This window comes from Taudactylus pleione, unplaced genomic scaffold (genome assembly GCF_031769625.1).
Source record: "Taudactylus pleione unplaced genomic scaffold, aTauple2 ptg000098l, whole genome shotgun sequence".
NCBI classification, from domain to species: domain Eukaryota; kingdom Metazoa; phylum Chordata; class Amphibia; order Anura; family Myobatrachidae; genus Taudactylus; species Taudactylus pleione.
The window spans coordinates 1,279,098-1,301,070 of NW_028284500.1; the positions used below are offsets into that span (position 1 = coordinate 1,279,098).

The 21,973-nt window shown below is 45.0% G+C and overlaps 1 protein-coding gene across 2 annotated transcripts; it reads left to right on the forward strand.

Moving 5' to 3' along the window:
• Window positions 1-133: 133 nt before the first annotated feature.
• On the forward strand, window positions 134-20,115 carry UBFD1 (ubiquitin family domain containing 1). 2 transcript variants are annotated; one of them, XM_088470348.1, is made up of 7 exons: window positions 134-297; window positions 2,644-2,907; window positions 8,566-8,774; window positions 10,916-10,981; window positions 13,557-13,662; window positions 16,392-16,474; window positions 19,311-20,115. In XM_088470348.1, the coding sequence occupies exons 1-7, from the start codon at window positions 168-170 to the stop codon at window positions 19,419-19,421; spliced, it is 969 nt and encodes a 322-aa protein (XP_088326474.1). In that variant the 5' UTR covers window positions 134-167; the 3' UTR covers window positions 19,422-20,115. The 2 variants fall into 2 exon arrangements, with proteins under 2 accessions (XP_088326474.1, XP_088326475.1); XM_088470349.1 differs by lacking the exon at window positions 134-297 and adding an exon at window positions 369-451.
• The last annotated feature ends 1,858 nt before the right edge of the window (window positions 20,116-21,973 follow it).

Consider the following 21,973-nt stretch of genomic DNA (forward strand, 5'->3'; position numbering starts at 1 on the left):
TACAAAGGGGTACATTGTCGGTACAATGGTGTAGTTAGTTGAAGAACACATTACTTTTCAATACATAGAGGTAAATGGAGACATGACAAACATATTTCCGGAAAGCCCGTCAACTCGGTTTCCGGTGGGCAGATGGAGGCCCTTCTTGCCCAGCTTTGTATGCCTCTATGGTGTTTGATTCTTCCGGTTCTTGCCAGGGCTACAGTAGCCGACTGGGTCCAAAACGGCTAATTGTGAGTTGTCCCGGCAGCCCCCGCGCTGGAGACTTGTACACAATCATCATGGCGTCCCAGGACGGTGGGTACCGGGTCCCCCAGAGGGCAGGGCTATGTGATAACATCTGTGACCCGTCTTCAGATCACCGGCCGCTTGTTGCTATACGCCGGCCACTCACTCAGCTTATTTTGCCAGCTGCCACAGCTAGTTCCTCCTCTGATGACCCTCTCACATAGTAACTGCCTGCTCACCATTCCCTTTATATACCCTGCTGCCTGCCACCCCCATCACATGATTTACTTTGTAACACGCTACTGCTTGCCATCTGTGGAGCATAACTGCCATCTGTGGCGCATAACTGCCCCCTGTGTGCCACCTGTGGAACATAGCTGCCCCCTGTGTGCCATCTGTGGAACATAGCTGCCCCCTGTGTGCCATCTGTGGAACATAACTGCCCCCTGTGTGCCATCTGTGGAGCATAACTGCCACATGTGAACATAGTTGCCCCATGCTGTGACCCCTGTGGAACATATCTGCCCGTGTGTGCCATCTGCAGAATATAGCTTCCCAGTGTGTGCCATATGTGCAACATAGCTGCACCTTGTATGCTATCTGACTCCTATGTGTCATCTGTGGAACATAGCTGTCCCCTGGGTGCCACCTGTGAACATAGTAGCCCCATTCTGTGTCCCTTGTGGAACTTAGCTGCCCGTATGTGCCATCTGCAGAACATAGCTGCCCTGTGTGTGCGTCTGCAAAATATAGCTTCCCTGTGTGTGCCATCAGTACAACTTAGCTGTGCCTAGTATGCTATCTGACCCCTGTGTGTCATCTGTGGAACATAGCTGTCCCATCGCTAAAACAAAGCAGCCCTCTCCCTGTGTGCCATCTGTGGAACATAGCTACCCCCTTGTGTGCCATCTGTAGAACATAGCTACCCCCCTGTGTGCCATCTGTGGAATATGGCTACCCCCCTGTGTGCCAAATGTGGAACTTAGCTGCCCCTGTGTACCATATGAGAAGCATGGCTTCATCTCTTGAGTACCATCTGTGGAGCGACGATTCCTCCATTGCTAACCTCCATCCATTGTGTGCCATCTGTGGAGCGACGATTCCCCCATTGCTAACCTCCATCCCCCCTTTGTGCCATCTGTGGACTAGAGCTCTCCCCACATGCAATCTTCTAAACAATCCTGCCACCAGTGTACTATCTGTGATTCATTGTTGTGCCTTCAGTAATATTTTGGTTTCCCTGTTTGCCATCTAGGAAACATAGCTTTTCCTTGTGCCATCTGTGTGCCATGTGTCCATTGCAACTTCCCTCTGTGTGCCATGTGGTGTGCGTAGCTTTCCTCTGTATGCTGTGTGCCCCGTGTAGCTTCCCTCTGTGTGGCATGTGTACAGCATAGATTCCCTCATAATTGGACCCCTTTACATCATATTTCCTATCACATTTTTTGCCATTTGCGTCCTATAGTTGCCCTTAATGTGCCATCTTCTTTTTACTTGTTGCAATTAATGTTTAGCTTAATTTCCCTAATGTTTTTACATAACTCTACTGTTCATAGTATTACTCATTGTGTGCCAAATGTCTCTCATAAATTTCCCTTATATTATTAACCTGTGACAGCTGACTTGGTGGGTAACCCCCGGCTGTGCCATATGGCTCAGGTGACACGCCATTGTATTGCCCTTAGGTTTGAGTACATGAATATAGTAATAGGGATTTATTTAATAACATGATTGATCTGTGTTACAGCATGTGTGCATTTTGAACCATGCTACTTATAAGTCACTGTGTGTCATGTCATTTGATAATGCCTCCCCTATAATGCTGTGTGACCATGGCAACTGCTCCCCTGCATCCCATGTGACATTAGCTACGTCATTGCACTACAGTAGAATTATTCTAAATGTATCCAGTAGTCATGTCGTGTTTTGGGGGTGGCATGTTGTGCCTCATGCCTCAGTTATGTCACTAGTTCCCATTGAATGCAATCATTTTAATATTAGTTTGATCCACCAAATTGAAGTCTCCACTGAGTGTAAGCCGGGTAAGGACAGCCCGTGGCCTTTGTTGTGAAACTGCAACGCCCAGCATGATTTTCCAGATTGTTGGCAGAGTATGCTGGGACTTGCAGTTTCAAAACAGCTGGAGATTTACAGGTAGTGTATCCTTGGGGAAGGAGTGTACCCCAATAAATCGGCTCATTTTACTGCTATAGTTAGACAAGGTGATCTTAATATAGAGATTCCTCCATTCAGCAAGATTTGTACCAACACACGTGTCTGATCCTAGTGTCAGCTTCATGGTGGGAGAGATAAGAGGTCGTCACCTAGATTCTGCTGACACAATTATCCAGCTGGTGTGGAAAGATCTGTTTTGTGCGCGGCTGACCTAACCGGCTCATGTCCCTTTCCCTATAGAAGTGGAAGAGCTGGGGATGGAGGCGGATGGACAGACAGAAAAGCTCAGCTGTGCAGAGGACGGAGACGAGAATTCTCAGGCCCCCCAGGACAGCGGCTCCACAGACCCTGAGGCCGATGGTGCTGTGAGCAACGGAGGGGACGCTGAGTCAGAGAAAGAGCTTGTAGAGTTTAAGATTATTTGGAATAAGAACAAGTATGACGTGAAGCTTCCATTGGATAGCACAGGAGCAAGCCTTAAACAGAAGATTCATTCACTCACAGGTACTCGCACCTCCTGGGATGGGGGCTCCAGAATCGGGGAACATGACTTTTTCCACACACTTGATAGAAGTACATGAACATCGCCAGTGAAGGCACGAAAACTATGGCGACATGAAACATGCAAAGGCCTGTCTGCATTATGGATTTATCTTGTACCTAAATCTTATATGCATGCTACCATTATGATTATTAACCTTTCATCTATATAGCCCCTACATATCGTGTAACGCTGTACAGGGTATATTTAATGATTAACATCAGTCCCTGCCCCACTGAAGTTTAAACTCTCTACTACACAGACACGCATAAACGCACACGCACACACACAAACACGCACATACATACATACAGGTCAGTTTGTCAGAATCCAATTCGTCCAGCAGCATGTTAAGGTTATATTTACCCTTCAGCAGTAGGGGAGACACAGGTTATGTTTTGAGCGGTAAAGATAACCGATTCCTCCTGTTCCGCTGCCCTTTCTCAGTTCTTTTTCTAGCGCCATGCATGCGAGGTGGGCACAAGGCTTTTGCCCTGACACGCATTGATATTTCTTAGTTTTTTCTTATTACACTAATTGGAGTGAAAGGCTTGGCTATCCCCTGCAATTGGAAGGAGAGAGTGTATTAGTTCCTACAGCCCACACAGATAAATCTACAATCCACCTCTGTCTGCCAATAGAGGACAAGACGCTCAGACAGCAAGTCACCTGTGCCATCTCTGACATCTGCTGTGCCATCTCTGACATCTGCTGTGCCATCTCTGACATCTGCTGTGCCCCAGACTGATGACCAATGAGAAGTGTCACAGGTCAATTATTTAAATATATTCGCTATGGCAACAGGTTAGGCTGCCAATAGAGGACAAGACGCTCAGACAGCAAGTCAGCTGTGCCATCTCTGGCATCTGCTGTACCCCAGACCGATGACCAGTTAGAAGTGTCACAGGTCAATTATTTAAATATATTCACTGTGGCAATAGGTTAGGCAGCTTACTGGACAGATAATATCTATAGTATTAGAGTATACTATTATTTGTAGGTTCCACAAGGTGTCTGTAGCACTGTCACAGAGGTAACAAAATTATGGGGGTGGGGATAAGTTTAGAAGAGGGTAGGATAGAGAGACTCATTAAGACTTGTAGAAGCTAGCAGTGGTGGTGGATTAGAGAACAAACAGCAATCAATGCCCACTTAAGGGGCAGACAGGATCAGAGTCACCGGTGTGAAGAACGGAGACGAGAGAACTTATGGGATAGGAGGAGAGACGAGGGCTTACAAACAACAAAAGAGAGGGAGAGTAGGTGGGCAGCAGAGGTACTGAGTAGAGAGTTCTGGTGGCTGATAGTGTTGTATGAAGACGTGAGTCTTGATGGCTGGTTTGAAGGAGCAGAAGCTGTCTGAAATTCTAATTAAGTGAGAGATTGGGTTCCAGAACAATAGGGCAGCACAGGTGAAATCTTGGAAGCGGGAGTTAGCGGAGGTGATCAGAGCAGAGGAGAGGCAGCGGTCTGTAAAGGAGCGATGGGGGCAGGGGGGAGTGTGGACAGACATAAAGGGGGGAATGAGGGAGTGGCGTGGCTGAGGGATTATAAGTGAGTGTGAGGAGTTTAAACTGAATCTGTGATGGATGTGGAACCAGTGCAGCAATTTACAGAGGGCGGAGGCCACCACTGAGCAGCGAGACAGGTGAGTGAGATGGGCAGCAGCTTTTATGATAGATTGAAGTGGGGAGAGACAAGTGAGAGGAAGGCCAGAGAGGAGGAGATTGTAGTAATCTAGGTGGGAAATAACCAGTGCATGAATGAGGGTTTTGGTGGTGTCCAAGGTAAGGAAAGGTCTGGTTTTAGAAATGTTGTAAAGGTGGGAGCAGCAGGATTGAGAGTGAGACACCCAGGCAGCAGACTTGAGGGACAGGTGAGTGTTGTGCTGTCATCAGGTAGTGAGAGGAGGAGATGACTGAGTCCTGGATGGGAGAAAACAATATAAGTTTGATTCTAGAAATTCAGAGTTTGGGAAAGCTCTGGGACAGCCAGGAGGAGATGGCAGTAAGACAGAGATACAAGAGGGGATAGAGGTGAGGAAAGGAGAGACAAAAGTGGGTGTCATTGGTATATAGGTGGTACTGGAGGCCGAAGAAACTGATGAGACCTCCAAGAGAGGTGGTGTAGAGGGAGCCAAGAACAAGAGTACACTGACAGGGGGAGAGGGGGGTGGGGGGCAGATGAGGAGGAGGCTATAAAGGAGGTAAGGGGACAACCAAGTAAGGATAGAGTCACGGTGACTGAAGGAGGGAAGGGGTTGTCCTCTGTATCAAAGGCTGCATCTAGGTCCAGGAGGCATGCCACTATCCACAGAGACAAGGTGATGACCACTCGGGAGGCTAGAGTGGGAACCAGGTCCTATTCCTTTTGCCCCCTGGTTGCTGTACACAAGACTGAATATGTTTAGCTAATGCAGAAACAAAGGGGCTGAGCATGGCAGTGAGAGGGAGGTGTGACTTGAATCCTGCATCTCCTGCCATTAGCGCTTATAGACACTGATATACCCATTTTCCATTGGGTCTAGTAGCGCTGACACTAGGTGGAGATATAATAAGGTCCCGTGTGACTGGTAAAAAGAAATGTGTTAACCCTACTCTACTCTAATCCCGGCCCTTACACAGGAATACAATTGCAAAAGCACACAACCATTTCTTATGTCCTAAACACAGGAGCCCTACACAATATAAACTTCTATTTGATGGATAAACAAATGTAGTATTAAGGAGCCAGACAAAGGCGTCCTGTCAGTTATGTTGGATCTTTTAAGGAGTCAGAGAAATCTTTCCAAACTCTAAATAGACCATTTGTTTCATCTAGGAATCAATGGATGTGTTAATAGAGCTCTATCCTGTAACTTGCTGGCTGGTAGATTTACATACCGGATGGTGGCTTTATAACTGATGGCGCTATTTACGTCACATCTCAGTGGTGGCCGCCTGACCCCGTTCTCACCAGGATTAATGCACCTGAGCTCTCAGAGCACCAGAGTGACTCCGTTCCTGCCGCTCTAGTTGCCTAATTGTTCAAATCAAAAGCATTGTGCTGAGTGTGTATGTACAAAGCGCTCCAGATTCAGTGGCGTGACTGTGGGCCTGATTCTATTGAGAGTAAAGCAAAGTAGAGCAAGTAACTTTGCACCTGGACAAACCAGGCAGCAATGCAAGGGGTGCAAAAACATTTATTGCTTTTGCATTCAGGGTAAATACCGGCTGATTTTGCATGTAGCCCACAAATGCTGGACAGCTTTATTTTTACACTGCAACCTAGATTTCAGTTTGGACACTCCTACCAAATCTAATACTCTCTGCACATGTTCCATTTGCGCCACCTGCAGTGCAGCATGGTATTGTCCAGGTACAAAGTTACTTGCTCTTTGTTTTGCTTTGCCCCCAACAGTCCCCATACCACCACAATCAGGACCAGGATTTCCCTGTGTGCCAGTGTATGTATGGAAGGTCCAGGTCAGCTCTCTGCTGATATTAAAATGATTAGATATAGTTTTACCTGAATCTAATAATCATTTTCAGGTTTGTTGGACGTAGATACATGTAGCACCAGATCTCTTAATGCAGGACTTGACAAATTTCTGTAAAATCTAGGAGGAATCTTAAAAGTTTAGGATCCAGACCATTGTCCATTACCAAAATATGTGAAAACTTGTATAGACCACCACACATGCCCTTTCAGTGCCCCTCAACCTCCCCACATGCCATCAAATCACCACACATGCCTCTTTAATGGTCATCAGATTCTGCAACACGCCCATACCCGCCCCTGTAATAGTGCCCCCAGTAGTAAGCCCCCTGTAATAGTGCCCCCAGTAGTAAGCCCCCTGTAATAGTGCCCCCAGTAGTAAGCCCCCTGTAATAGTGCCCCCAGTAGTAAGCCCCCTGTAATAGTGCCCCCAGTAGTAAGCCCCCTGTAATAGTGCCCCCAGTAGTAAGCCCTCTGTAATAGTGCCCCCAGTAGTAAGCCCCCTGTAATAGTGCCACCAGTAGTAAGCCCCTTGTAATAGTGCCCCCAGTAGTAAGCCCCCTGTAATAGTGCCCCCAGTAGTAAGCCCTCTGTAATAGTGCCCCCTGTAATAGTGCCCCCAGTAGTAAGCCCCCTGTAATAGTGCCGAGCGCACACAAAAAAAAAATACTTAACTAAACCCGGATCCTGCGTCCGCTGCCGTCCGCCGCTCTTTGGAACTATGGGAGAGACATCATGACGTCTCTCCCATAGCGCCCGTGGGGGGATCCGGAGCTTAGGAGTGAGCTCTGGCGTCTCCTGCTCCTCGTTACTATAGGAGAGACGTCATGACGTCTCTCCCATAGTGCCCGTGGGGGGATCCGGACGCCGCTGCAGGGAGTTGGGCGCCTGCTGGTAAGATTTCAGCGGGCTTCCTGCAAATGGAGGCTCCCTGCAGCGGCGGGGGGGGCTTGGAAAACTCGGTGGCCAGGACTAAAATCTTAGTCGCCATGGTGACCGGGATTTGTTGAGCTCTGTCTTAATGTACATGTGCAAAGAGAGCTATTCTACCCCTACCTCATTGTATAAGGGCTATAAAAAGTCTCCTAGCCCCCTACTCAGTTTGACAAGATCGTGTCACTTCCTTTATTATGGGATGTAGTTGGCATCCCGGCTCCAGAATCCCGACAGTATTTGGGTTAGGCGCTAGGGGGAGGGTAAGGCTATAAGGAGGGGAGAGTTAGGGTTAGGCTGCGGGATTGGTGGATTAGTGGGAGAGCTAGAGTAAGGGTTAAAACACTATTCTGTCTGTATTCTGACTGTCTGTATTCTGACCGTCACCTTCCTGACCGCCAGGACCCCGTACCCAACCCTTTATTATGATACTTACATATTGTGCACGAATGTAAGATCCCTGTATAGGATTGCATAAATGTTGCCTCAATGATGGCAAACTGCATTTTTTGACTTAAGTGCCGTGGCATGATGCTGTTACCGCACGCCATGCTTGTCCAAGGCACTAGCTAGCTCCGATTTCTTCTTGCAGCTCAGGAAGTTGCAAGCAGAGATCCGCTAGTTGTGGAATTACAGCGCTGGCCATTGAATAGCTCCAGGTTCTCATCCCGGGAGCTTAAAAATACTTGTTCTGAATTGAATTCCGGACAAGTGTCGGCATTCTCACCCAGTCGGGATTCCTGTGGTGGGATCCTGAGCGCCGGCATCCCGTACCCAATCCGTATAATATATGTGAGCAGGGAAGCCAATTAGAACATTACACTAACGTCAGAGGAGTCCTGCGATGCAGTCTCCCTGTTACACTCCTGCTTTATGTTCTTTCATCTTTTCATGTGCACATACATAATTAACATTTCTTTATATAGAGCCATGATATTCGGTTGCACTTTACATTTGGCTATATGTAAAGCCCCTGGCTAGTAACAGAGTTAATAAGGTCCTGCTCGCAAGCTTACAATCTATAATACATTTCATCAAGTGGAACAAAACAACGGGACACCTTCTTTCATAACACAGTAACTGTACACATGCACAAATAGGGCAGGTACACACGGGGGGACATCATGGAGTTTAAGGCGTAATTAAATGCACATGTTCCTATTCTTCTCCCAGTACATATTTCAGCCGTCTGCCCCTCTCTCTCTCTTTCAGGTCTTCCACCAGCTATGCAGAAAGTTATGTTTAAGGGGCTTCTCCCCGAGGACAAAACTCTTCGGGATATCAAGGTCACGAATGGGGCAAAGGTTATGGTGGTAGGGTCCACCATCAATGACGTATTGGCTGTTACTACCCCCAAAGAGACCGTCCAACAAGAGGTGAAGGAGGAAGAAACCAAGAAAGAGCCGCTGTGCAGGCAGAAGGTAAATCGCCAGAACACACGAAATAGGCCACGTGCCATCTCATTTGACAGCCCTAACCAATCAAAACACAAAAAAGAGGCCACGTGCCATCTCATTTGACAGCCCTAACCAATCAAAACACAAAAAAGAGGCCACGTGCCATCTCATTTGACAGCCCTAACCAATCAACACACAAAAAAGAGGCCACGTGCCATCTCATTTGACAGCCCTGACCAATCAGAACACAAGACAGAGGCCACATGCCATCTCATTTGACAGCTCTGACCAATATGTAATAATTCTATAATGAAACGTAAAAAAAGGGATGTGTAATACATTGTCTTACAAATATACTAAATATTTTACGTGGAAATACTACCTATTTTTAAGTAAGGATTTGGGTATAACGCTCTAAGGGCCTGATTCAGAGCCGGACGCTATTTGCGCTCGCTCGTTCAGGAAAAAGGGGCTGGCTATTCAAATGAACCGTTCGCTCTTTGCGGTCAGTTCACGCCTCTAGGTCTGAATGTGCGAACAAAACATGCGGTCGTTTTTTGGAAAACGACGCCCCCTGGCCGCTCGCACCCTACGTCATGTCTGCTATTTATTAAATTAATCGAGTACATCGACCAGCGTATGAACTGCTCGCTATTCTTGTGGTTGGTTTTTCCTACCGCAATCTTGCGAGCAGTTCTGACTATAAAATAACCCAGTGACGTGGTCAATGACACTGCTGTATTAATTATGCACACCCTTAAAACGCCCGTTTTGACCTTTAAGCACGCCTGCGTTCGGATCTCCAGTCCCTGTTTTCAAGCACCTTCCCCTGTTACCACCCACATACGCCTCCTCCTGTCGCTCAAAATAGCAGGCATTCGCTATTTAGCGAACAAACGATTTTCGGCCGCACTGACTGGTTCGCGCATGCGTATTACGATCCGTACGCATGCGCAGTTGAGCAAACATCGCTCGGAACGAACGAGTGGCCGCTTATGAGCGGCTCTGAATCAGGCCCTAAGGCCCCTACACAATAGACGATATTTTGAATGATTTGGCCGATTCCGACGCATCGGAACGACAAATCATTCAAATCATCCAGTGTGTACGCACTATGCATGCACCTGCGGCGTTGGTCGTCGCATCTTCAGATCTTTTGTACATGCAGGAAGATCTGTCAATCTCGTTAACGATTCCCCTCAGATCGTGCAGTGTGTATGCAATACCGAACAACCAGGCGATATGGGTTACATTATATAGGTAACGATCTAACCACCAAACGATGCAAGATATATCGTTTGGTCATTTGTTACATTGCTCAGTGTGTATGCACTAGATCATTTCCCGGGAGTTCAAGGGAAATCGTTGGCGACTTTCCATCATTTGCGAGTCGTCTAATGTGTACCTAGCTTTAGGATGGGCTTAGTTTGTGATTTTAGAGTTAGGATTCCTTTATTCTTACGTGGACCCGTTGGATCCTTGAACATAATAATAAGTAATGTTCGTAGTGAACTTGATGGACGGCTGTGTATTTGTGGACTGTAACTGGCATAGATGTGCCTGGTTCACCATAGAACTTTGGGCCTGAGTCAGGTAATTCCGCAATGCCGATATTTACGCAGTTGTGCGATTATCGTGGACTGCACGTGTGCAGCTTAGCGATGTCGCTCGCACTGAGGATTTCTTTGCAGTGATATGACATTCAGGGACTTTGGGTGCGGTTACGGGGAGTGGAGGCAAAAATGCAAGCACGTCGCGACCATTTCCGAGGCATGTTTTAGAGTACAATTGCTATCCCGTAAGCAGGTAAAGTGGTTCCGACGTCTCAGTTCAGGTGCCATACTGCCGGACCATAGGGCTTCTCAGATGGCCAATTATGTAATGCTCTGCGATGGCGGCTGCGTGTGTTTATGCAGTTGCTTGGATTTGCGATGGCCCCGATGGGCGTCTCAGTGCATTTTCCTTTGTCTGCGACATTTGCATATTTTTGCACAGCAGCTGCGTGCGGGATTGCAGCTGCGATTGCATTAGTGTACATCTCTGAATTGGGCCCTTTGTCAGTGTTTCCTGGCGTCTGCTTAAAGTGGGAAGCAATTTTTCTTTGCACCCTTGACTTCCTGTTCTGCTGAACATATCCGTAACTTATTCATGTTTTGTATTTTAAGCAACACAGAAAGGTCCTGGACAAGGGCAAGCCGGAAGATGTAATGCCGTCTCTGAAAGGTGTGCAGGTAAGAGCATCTTTCAGCTGCAGCTTATCAGGAGGGTTTGGGTACGTCATGTCGTAGACAGACTTTTTATGGGCACCTTAATCCTAGCACCACGATGTCGACCCCATTAAAATGCTAATTAAAGCATTTTAATGCTGTTTGCAATATAACGTGATATATTCTGGGAAACCAGCATATTATACTGTCGACAGCGTTAAAATGCTATATTAGCCTTTTAATGTGGCGAACATGGTAGTCTGCAATGTTCTTGTCGACATTATAGCCACATACCATCAGGCAATCTAGAACACTGTTGCCATACTGGAGGCAGCCATTTTGTGGGTTCAGCCAATAATTATTAAAATGTGAGTGATCAGTTTTGGATGTTTGTGGTATCACTAGTTCCCCTTTTGAATCGATTTAGCTGCACGTTCATACATATGGATTTAGCTTAATTAATTAGCTGTATATTTCCCAGCTGTCCCAAATTGCGAACCTTAAAATGGGTGGCTTTGCACAAAATGGCGGAGCATTATCTCAAAGTTGGGAGGGGGTTAGGAGAAAGGGAGTTGTTTTATCCCAATTGTTCATGTTTGAGTGTTGGGAGATATTTAGGTGTACAGGCTGCCACTGCAGTTTCATTTAAAATGTTGCCCTTTGTTCTTTGAGTCCAATTGGGGGAAATTAATGGGGATGGGGGAGGGGGCTAGACAAGATGCTGTAACATAATAAACTGTGACGTTGCTGAAAATCAGTCAATATAATTGATTTTTCCTAAAGAATCTCCCTGAGCAATTATTTGTTAATAATGCACTTGAGTCTATTTTTGGATTGGATTGTTCTACAAAATCTAAATGATCTCATTGGCTTAAATGGTTTAAAATAATGGGGGGTAGATGTACTAAGCCTTGGAGAGAGAGAAAGTACCAACCAATTTGCTCCTAGCTGTCATTTTTCAAGAACACAAATACCTGATCTATGGTCATAGATCAACAAATTGCGCTCAGAACCTATAACCGGATAGTGTGTGTTAGTTGTAGGTATGTGGAATATTGATAATTTCGGAACTAGATTTATTGTTATAAGACTTTATTGGGGTAGAGGTCCCGCACTTGTAAATAAATAAATAAATAGGGCTGCTGATGGATAATCCACGGCTGGCTGTTATTAATTGGGTCTTCCCGGGGTAAGTAGTACGGACCCTAGTCCGAGTGTGTGGAGGTGTGTATCCAAACCTATGTATGGCCGCAGAGCCTAACCCGGGACGCCGCACCAACATTCAATTTAATCACACAACCGAATGTGAACTTTATGGTCTGCATCACCACTGAAGCACCATTGCTTCACCACATCAATTATGGATTGATTTTGTTTTTTTCTTGTTTTAATCAACCCCCCTTTTTTCTTCAGAGACTGAACACTGCCATTTATACGGCATATATCTCGTAAATTGACTGTCAACATTCAGTCAAATGAACTATTATCCTTTTAGTTTATTAGCTTCTACCTCTACCCCAATAAAGTCTTATAACAATAAATCTAGTTCCGAAATTATCAATATTCCACATACCTACAACTAACACACACTTTCTGGTTATAGGTTCTGAGTGCAATTTGTTGATCTATGACCATAGATCAGGTATTTGTATTTAACATAGGAGGGCAGACACCCGTCCCAAAAAGTGCAGCTCACCTCTAACGATCATTTCTGAATCCAGTGCGCAATATCCTTTTACATTTTCTATTTTTCAAGAACAGCCTGTAAAGTGGTAGTTAGAAGCTGATTGGCTGGTACTTTATCTCTTTCCAAGGCTTAGTACATCTCCCCCTTAGTTAGAATAGGATAAGAGAGTTAATGCCACTTTCACTTAATTTCTAATAGTCGTCTGCTAAATAAATCAAGGGTGGGGAACCTTTCTTCTGCTGAGGGCCATTTTGATAAATATATAATTATTCGCAGACCCGGTGCAGGCCACGCCCCCTCTGTGTGATGTCACATGGGGCGGGGCCACAATCCCCAGTGATTACAGCAATGCCTGGAGCATGCTGAGGATGCTCCGGGGAGCTGTAAAGGCAGCGGTGTGACTGTCTGAAGTGTCCTAAGGATGCTCCAGGCGGCACTGCTGCATAGATTCTGGCTGCAGGGTGACATTATAGATACCCTGCTATCCAGATAGGGCTAGCAGAAAAAAGCTCCGAGGGCCAGACCAAATGATTCTGGGGGTCTTATAAGGCCCCCCGGACCTGAGGTTCCCCATCCCTGAAATAAATGATAGAAATACCAGCGATCCAATAAGTAAATATATTATGGAAGCCAACCACCTAGTCAGTGGGGTTCATACAGCTCAGGCAACAGCTCAAATATGTAAAATAGATATATATCATGTACCACATTAGACCTTTCCATTAAGTAATATGGAATAGAATGTGGAAATAAAACAATTGCATGTGGGTGAATTTGCATTAGTATAATAAGTACAAGCTGCCAGGGTTGTTACTGTGGGTAAATGAACCATTAGTTCATGGCTGTCAATAGTGGGGATAGCGTTCTCCTGACATATTGTTCTTACTCAGTGCTACAATCGATGTGTTACAGGAGAGACTCCCAACTACCCCTATATCCGGCATGTACAATAAGTCTGGGGGCAAAGTCCGATTGACATTCAAACTGGAGCAAGACCAACTATGGATTGGTACAAAAGGTGAGTAATGAGAGGCCCGACTGTTACTGTACTATGGGAGCGACTGGCAATCGGATGGGATAAAGGCATCACTAACACTATAGAGTACATGTTGCCTACATACAAAGAAGTCATCGTATACTGTTGCCTGAACCGGTCTCTCTGACCGTACAGCCCATCACTGTACCAGGATCCCCCTGTATTATCATGCTTTACAGTCACAGGGATACACAGCTAGTATGTTCTGTGAATCCCCTCCTGTCAGTGACATTAATGACGCACAGGATACATTGGAGTCTGTATATAGATCTACTTCATCGGACTGGTATGGAGTCACTACATCCTGGTAAGATAAAATGGGGACACAATATGGGTAATATCAGGGAGGGGCAATTAAATAAAGAAGTCTTGCCCAGAGGTTAACACAGACATTTCAACTTCATAGGGCTGATCGTGTACATAGTGAGCTGTATAAAGCTAAAATTAGATCCTTTCCTGAGTGTCCTTGGTGCCTCTAGACGTGGATTAGTAAATTTCATCTTCATTTTCAAGCTAGAAAAACTGGCGTATATCAGCACTGTCACGCCGGTCAGCCATGTGTCCCGCCATGCCACCTGATGCCCAGGGATTTCACTTCAGTAGTACTGTCGGGCATGTAATTGCCACTGGTCGTTGTTTAGTGGGCATAGTTATGTGCGGTGCTGGGTCTGTAGTGTTGCTTATGGTGGACACTGAGCTGCGTGTGATGGGTGTGGAACTGTTGATCATGAGAATATTATTCTGGGCTCAGGGCTATGTGTTGTGGATGGGATCGGTATGTATCATGGACGATGGTCGACAATAAGATGTAGGGGCAATGTGACGTTGAACCCAGTATGCCAACATGTTACTGATGCAATGTAAAGAATTATAACCGTGTCGGCTTTACAACTTTAAACATGATGGTAAGCCACCGTAACAATGCTGCACATCGCATTTGTAACATGTCGGCATTCCAGGATCAACATCACACTGGTCCACTTCAGCTTGTCGACCTTGTGAGTGTTGACATTCTGACTGCTTCCCGTGGTGGACGTGGGGCTAAGCTGGACATTAGGCTGATTTGCTGAACTTAAAGCATTGTATGGTGGGCTTGGGATATGACCCTTAGGGGCTAGACACCGTATCTGTATGTTACCAGTCGGCCTGAGGCAGTTATGCTTGGTATAAGGTGGTGTTTGATGGGCATGAGGCAATGATTCTCAGCACAGATCTGTATATGGTGGACACAGGGTTTTGTACGATGGCCTTGTCACTGCTCTGAATAAAAAGACTCCCTACTGACTATGTTGAGCATGTGGGCTGTGTCCTATATTATCTATGTAGATTCCTTTTTTTTCTTTTACATTCATACACAGGGGACACTGTAACACTGGGTATAGAGAGAAGAGGCAGTTTGGGGACTTTTAAGTTTACTGGCAAAATCTCAAACTCCTCTCTTTCTATACCCCGATTGCTCGTCAGTGACTTCCAGTTTTACAGTACAGAGCTAGGCTCTTGTTTATGGCTACTTTTAATAGTCAATGTTAATACAATTTTTCTTCACTTTCATTGGTATCCCTTAGCTGGAGTTGCTTGGAGCATGTTGCACGGCACCCCCCCATCTACTGGCTTCTCCCGCCATGAGATGGAGTCCGAGAGGGGACCTAGTTACTGCCACCACAAGTAGTGCCCAGTACTCCAGTGTCATGAGCCATCTCTATGGTTATATTTGTTGCGGCCACCCAGCCTTCATGTTCTGGGCCCACACAGGTCTTAAATTAATCCAACTTGACACCTTCCCAGTGGATGACCTTGCCGTTTTTTTTTGTTGTTTGTTTGTTTCAACGCCATAGAGGGGTTCTTACTAGTGGACAAAAGTCCTCTCTTTAAGGGTACTGAAATAGCCCTGGTTCTCTCACAGAGTAATGTCTGTTATCCTTTGCTTGACAGCCCTAGGGAGGGTGGGTTATTTATCTTTGCGTAATCCCATTCTAGGGTTTTACAAATCAAGCTATTTTCAAAATGGAAGAAGTCTGGCCATCACTAGACCAGTCAGCTTTCAGACTGTCTGCCAATGTGTGTCTTCCTCTGGTTCCACACAGACATATACAAGGATTAATATTTAGTCCAAAGCCAGGTAACAGACAATTCTGTTTTTTTGGACCAGAGGAGGAAACAAGAGCACGATGTACAAACTCCTCATACCAATGCTAACCACTGTGCCATTCATGCCACCCACATTGTATGTGTATGCTGCTTTGGACTATAGGCCTGAGTCAGAGTTGTAGTCTGTCAGCATTGCTGCAGCGTCTTTGGATGTAACAGCAGTACTAACGCATGCTAATGCTGCAGGAGGCGTCTTGTGTAAATAGAGGCCCTCCTGCCGGCTTCTGTGCTGCTGCGTCCAAGCATCACTGACATATGCAGTGAAGGCAGCCATTTCGTAGGCTGAAGCGACGTTTATGGGATTACAACCTATCTTCTCACTATGGAGCTGTCTCGTCACTAGAGCACAAATTCCTAATGAATTGATAGGCTTCTTCCTCATGAATATTGGATCAGTCCACAAAATGGCTGCCTCCACAATATGCATGGAATAAATGATGAGAATAAAGACCTGCTCCAATAACATTGATTAGCACTAGTAGGGTGGTGAATGTTACTCAGCTAATCTGTTATACAGTACAGTGTATCCTAATTTATAATCTATTTGTCTTTTTTTCTTGCAGAAAGGACAGAAAAAATTCCCATGGGTTCTATTAAAAATGTAATCTCCGAGCCAATTGAAGAACATGACGATTATCATATGATGGTAAAGATTATATATATTGTCAAGCAAACCTTTTACTGTCCTATAATGAGAGTTGTTTCCATGCAAAATGGAAGTTTGTAACTTTCTCCAATAGTAATGCAAAATATTGAATTATTATTTATTTTGTTACATGAATTAAGTACGCACTTGTAAGTGCAATAGAACTTATCTCCGCATATCCAAGTGTCCTACTTTCTCAAGTTTAAATCTTTTCTTTCTTTTTTTTGTAATGTTCGTCGGCCTGGAAAATCTAATAAAAGGAATTATGTGCACTATTGCAACCTTTTCAGTAGGCTATATTTATAAAAGAAAGTCTGTATTTATTGCAATATTTTTGTTCCTCCTCTGAATAGCTCATTTGCTGCAATGCAGTGTTAGGCCTATTTCACACCTGCCGGTTTTGCCCGGCCGGGTAACAAGCAAGGCAGAAGCTGGACGTTTTTTTCAGGCGTTCAGTGCCTTTCACATGCTGCGGCTTTAAGCTGTTTCTACTTTTATTGTTTATTTTCTGGGCATGCGCAGAAGCTGCTGTACAAACCGGCCGGTATGTGTGTAAGGAATCATTGTTTCCTATACTCCACTGGCTTGCAGGGACAGCCGTCCTTCTCAGTGGATATTCCCGGCTGTAACACGGCGACCGTGCCGTGTGAAAGGACCTACCCGCTTCCATCCACCACTAAATTTCACACTCGGCAAAAAAACGCCCAGATTTTTGCCGGCCAGTGAAAACCGGCAGGTGTGAAAGAGCCTTTACAGACCAATCTGAATATTCCTCTGCTTTTCCCCTCTGATTTTTGTGATCTATAGAGGAATAACCCGTTTCACTCCGGGCCTACATTGGCCAAATCCTGCTGCTCTTTCCAAATTGTCCATGCACATGGATGGCCAAATTGGATGAGCTCTGGTTCCTTCAGAGACCCCTTTGGGCCTTATAAGGAAATGACGGCTCACGTAGGCCTGTAGTGGTCATATTCACACCTCCTTTACAGGGATTGCTGATGAGGACACGAAAGATCAGATTATTATCTGACATAGTGCTTGGGGCAAATTAGCCAATATTTTCAAATGAGCATCTTGAGCTAATGTAATAGAATGCGAGAACATGCAAACTCACATGTTTTTAGACTCAAAAAACTCAAACTCGGATCTAGATGTTTTGCCAAAAACATGACCAATGTGAGAGATTACTGCTACACTTAATTCTCTACGTCAGACGTAATAAAAGAGATCTAAATAGTTTTTAAATCTTTCAGCTTAAATGTGCTCAGGTTGTCTTTTAGACACTTTTAAGCATATTGGTTATATTACCAAAGAAATGAGTATTTCATTTTAGATTAGGTTTGCTTGTTCCCCTGTCAAATGAGAGGTTTTGTTCAGCCTATTTGCACAGTAATGGGGCTTTGGATAGTGGCTCAGTGCACCAGATATATTCTGCAGATGGCATGATAAAAATCCAGTACCCAGATCCCTCTGCATTAGTGCAGGGGACTGCTCGGCTGATGCTACTTTTGTAATGGATGGGGGAACCTAAATATGTTATGAATATTGCAATTACCAATCATTTGTGGCAACAGCTACATAGCTTTATAACTGTGCCTGCAATCACCAAGTGCCAGGAAATAGTGCTGTACCTGTGATCATCAATTGGTTGGCATTAGGAGCTAGGGCAGTACCTGCATTCACCAACTAGCTAATGCCAGGAAATAAGATTGTTTGTTGCAATTATTTACCTTCCTGGAGCCAGAAACTACCACGGTGCCTGCAGGGGCTGTGTAGCCTCTTGCTGTAAAAAAAATTTTTTTTTATATTAAGACATAAGTGTTTCGAAGTCCCTGATAGCCACTAACAGCTACAATAATTGCTATTCTGCCACCTTATGGGTGAAGTGTGCCCCACACCTTCTAGGTTGTAAGCTCTTGTTTGGGCAGGGCCGTCATTACCTTTGTAGCATGTCTTGTTACGTTCTTTGTGTCGGGAATTCCCTCCAATGTGAAGCACTACGCCAGTGATCGCCAACCTTAACTGGGGTGTGAGCTACTTAAGTAAAATGAAACCTCCTGAAGAGCTCCGAAAATTGTAGAAAAAAAAAAATCTGGCTAATAACCGAACCATTGAAGATCATTTAAAGAAAATGAAAAAAACCAAATGTTTAATAGAAAATAACAATGCATTTAATTATTACAGTGATATTGTTGTAGTTTGTAAATAAAATGTAATCAAAGGTATATTTCACTGTTAGTTACTGGCTCCAAGGACCGTGCAGTAGAGGAGCAAAAGATATAGGCAGGGCTGCTGTGTGATTCTCTGGCAGGGCTATGCGGGGGTCCCTTGCTCTGCCGTAGCGTAGATGCTGTGGGTGGAACTACGGGGAAGCACGTCAGGTGATTGGTGTAGAGGCTCTTTGCAAATGCTGTCTCCTGGGCAACGCTTATGGGCCAAATCAATTTATCGCAAAGTTCCGGCCATTACCGTACAGAAGCCTTGTTCGATATTTGTTTGCTCCTCTGTGGGGTGTAACTTAAAACCAGCGAGATCTCCCTCTCTGGAAATGTATTAGCCCGAGCAGTTCCCTCTGCACCTTGTGGCTAATTGAATCACCCCCTAAGCTTTGCATTTACTCCTATGTAGTGCATGGGGCAACAATATATAAAGCAAATGTTCTCAAACTTCACAGGTTGTCTTTAGAGAGAAAAATTACAATACGTTAGGAATTGTCATTATATTATGTTTTGTATGCAGTAAAGGCAAAGTTTATAGTACTATAATAAAAATACTTTTCATTTTTGTTCGGTAGCCGTTTTGCTCACCTCTGATGTGTCTCTTGTTGTGTTGGCAGGCACTTCAGCTGGGTCCTACTGAAGCATCTTACTACTGGGTATACTGGGTGCCGGCACAGTACGTGGATGCCATTAAGGACACAGTGTTAGGGAAATGGCAGTATTTTTGAAGTTACGTTCACCTCTGGCACAGGACACGAGACAGTGAGGGAAATCAACCCACAGCCCATCGCCTTTTCTCATCCCACATCCCGGACACCGATAAATCAACCCTGCAACCCACTTTACCCACTGCTCCATGGGAAATTACAGGGGTGGAACTTTTACCATTGCGAAGCATCCCATGGGGCAGAGAATGCTTATTCTGTAGGAGCCAGAGGTGACCTTTCCGATATAGTTTACATTTTTAACTTTTTTGCAAGTTGTGGGATCACGCCTGCCACTGCGTCAGCCATATATATCAAAGTAAATAAAGCGGAAAATCCTACCCTTGTTTTTTTTTTTTTAACCCTGTAAGTGCCAGGGAGACCAGTAGACACCACCACCTCCTCTATCGGTTCCCCTGCACGGCCTTGAGAAGTTTTGGATGATTTCAAGCTGACAACTCGGGACACAGACACATCACAGCAGGCAGGACTCCCTTCAGTACATGCTGACAAACCCCAGCTGATTTTTTTTTTTGTGACAACAATGTTACAACGAGGCAAATCTTTTTGTGAATTCTCTTTATACTTAGAATTTGCCATGACGGTAATGGAGGGATGTCAACCTGCTTTTTTTTTTTTTTACTTTTGTTTTTTTGTTTTGGGTTCTTACTATAGAAAATAATTAAATGGATGCAGGAAAGGCTGCACTGTACCCATTTGTCTTTGCCCTTATATCAGTGTGGTTTTAAGAATGAAGCAATGCAATCATTGCATTTTGTATTACAGGCTCAACAGAAGACAGGATAAGTTGTAAGAAGTTAGTAAATCTGTATTACCACCTAATTGCTAAATTTCTCCCACCTACGTCTTCTCCTTCTGGAGCAAACAGTGCTACTTTATGGGGTGAAAATAAGGGCCAATCAGCAGCAGCTGTAACTAATATTGTGGCTTCTGATTGGTCCCCCTCCACCATTTGAAAGGGACAAATTTAAAGTTCTTGCTAGCTCTATATTACAGGAAGTCCAGGAGCCCTGGGGAAAAATGGCTGCCTGGGGCATCGGGGCGGGGAGAGCAGGTGAGTCAAATTTGATTAAGCACTTGTGCAGCTATAAGAAGTGTCACCATATTGCATTGTCCCATGACATGAAACGTCTCCAGTGCAGACTTTGCCCTGGGTGCGATTGTGCACAGAAGGCAGCATTGTGTTGAACGAACGAACGAAGGAAGAACAACAACATATTAGTAGAAGCTACGCGAGGGCATGCACAAGCCAATAACTTAAGGTGCCCAGACACACCGATATACTTACGATCCGACGATGTGTCCGATTTCCCCTGAAACTCTCCCCGGCAGCTCAGCACACGATCTGCTGTCCAATCTTCATCCGATCTCCTGCAGCCAGACTTTTTTATAGTGCTTTGTGTCCTAGATTGTCAGATCTGCCGTACAGCACGGCAGATCTGATGGTGCGACCTGCGGGGGACTCACAATTTGGGCATTTTTTACACGATCTGTCGTTCCGATGTGTCGGAATCGGCCAGATCGGGTAAAAAATCGCTATGCGTGTGGGCAGCTTTAAAGTGATCTGAAGGTGGGGAGCGTCTTTGATGTGTATTAGATGAGCCGGTTGGGATATACTCTACTCTGTGATAAACATAATCAAAATATTTCATTTTAGGGTAACCCGAAGCATGTTATCTTACATGTGTTTTGTGCAGGTTAAACTTCCATATGCTGGTAGTTGGGTCTGTTTCAAATTTAGAGACATGAGTATCACCAAATTGAATGGGATCGTGAGGTGTAGTTGTTTGGCCATTTTCTGCGGTATCCTGACTATAGATAGACAGTTAAAAGGTCGACAGTGTCTAGAGAGACACCAGATGTTTGACAGGCACAAAAGGTCAACACATTTTTATTTTTCTACATTTTTATTAGGATTAGGCACCTACTGGAGGGTTAGGCACTTACCTCAATGGTTATGGTTAGGCACTAGAAGGGACGGTTAGGGTCAGGCACTTACTGGAGGGTTGTGCACTTACCCCAATTTTTATGGTTGAGCACTAGAAGGTTAGGGTCAGGCACCTACCCCGGTGGTTAGGCATTAGGAGGGAGGGTTAGGAACTAAGGGGAGAATTGGGGTTAGAAAAAAAGAAAAACTTGCGTCGATCATGTCGACTATTGGTATCCGTCAACCGGTTGTCCCTGTTGACCTATTGTCTGTGTAAAATCTGGTGTCTATCTAGACATTGTCGGCCTTTTAACTGTATCTTTTATACCACACACATCATCTGCCACCTTACACTGTGCACCATGTTCTTTATAGGCCTATGTATGAGAGAAATATGAAGAGTTTCATCTGTAATTGGCATGAATATACATGACACTGAGGAAAGTAAGGCTATGTACAGCATGTTTTATGATATATTTAAGTATCAGAGGAAAACAAGCTCCGAGTTCTGCCGCCCTCCTAGGGGACACTGGAATCGGGAAGAAACCACATGCATGACATGGTATTTGGGTTTTAGGCCGGCTACACATCAGAATGATGGGCAACAGGACCCTGTATTGGTAAGTGC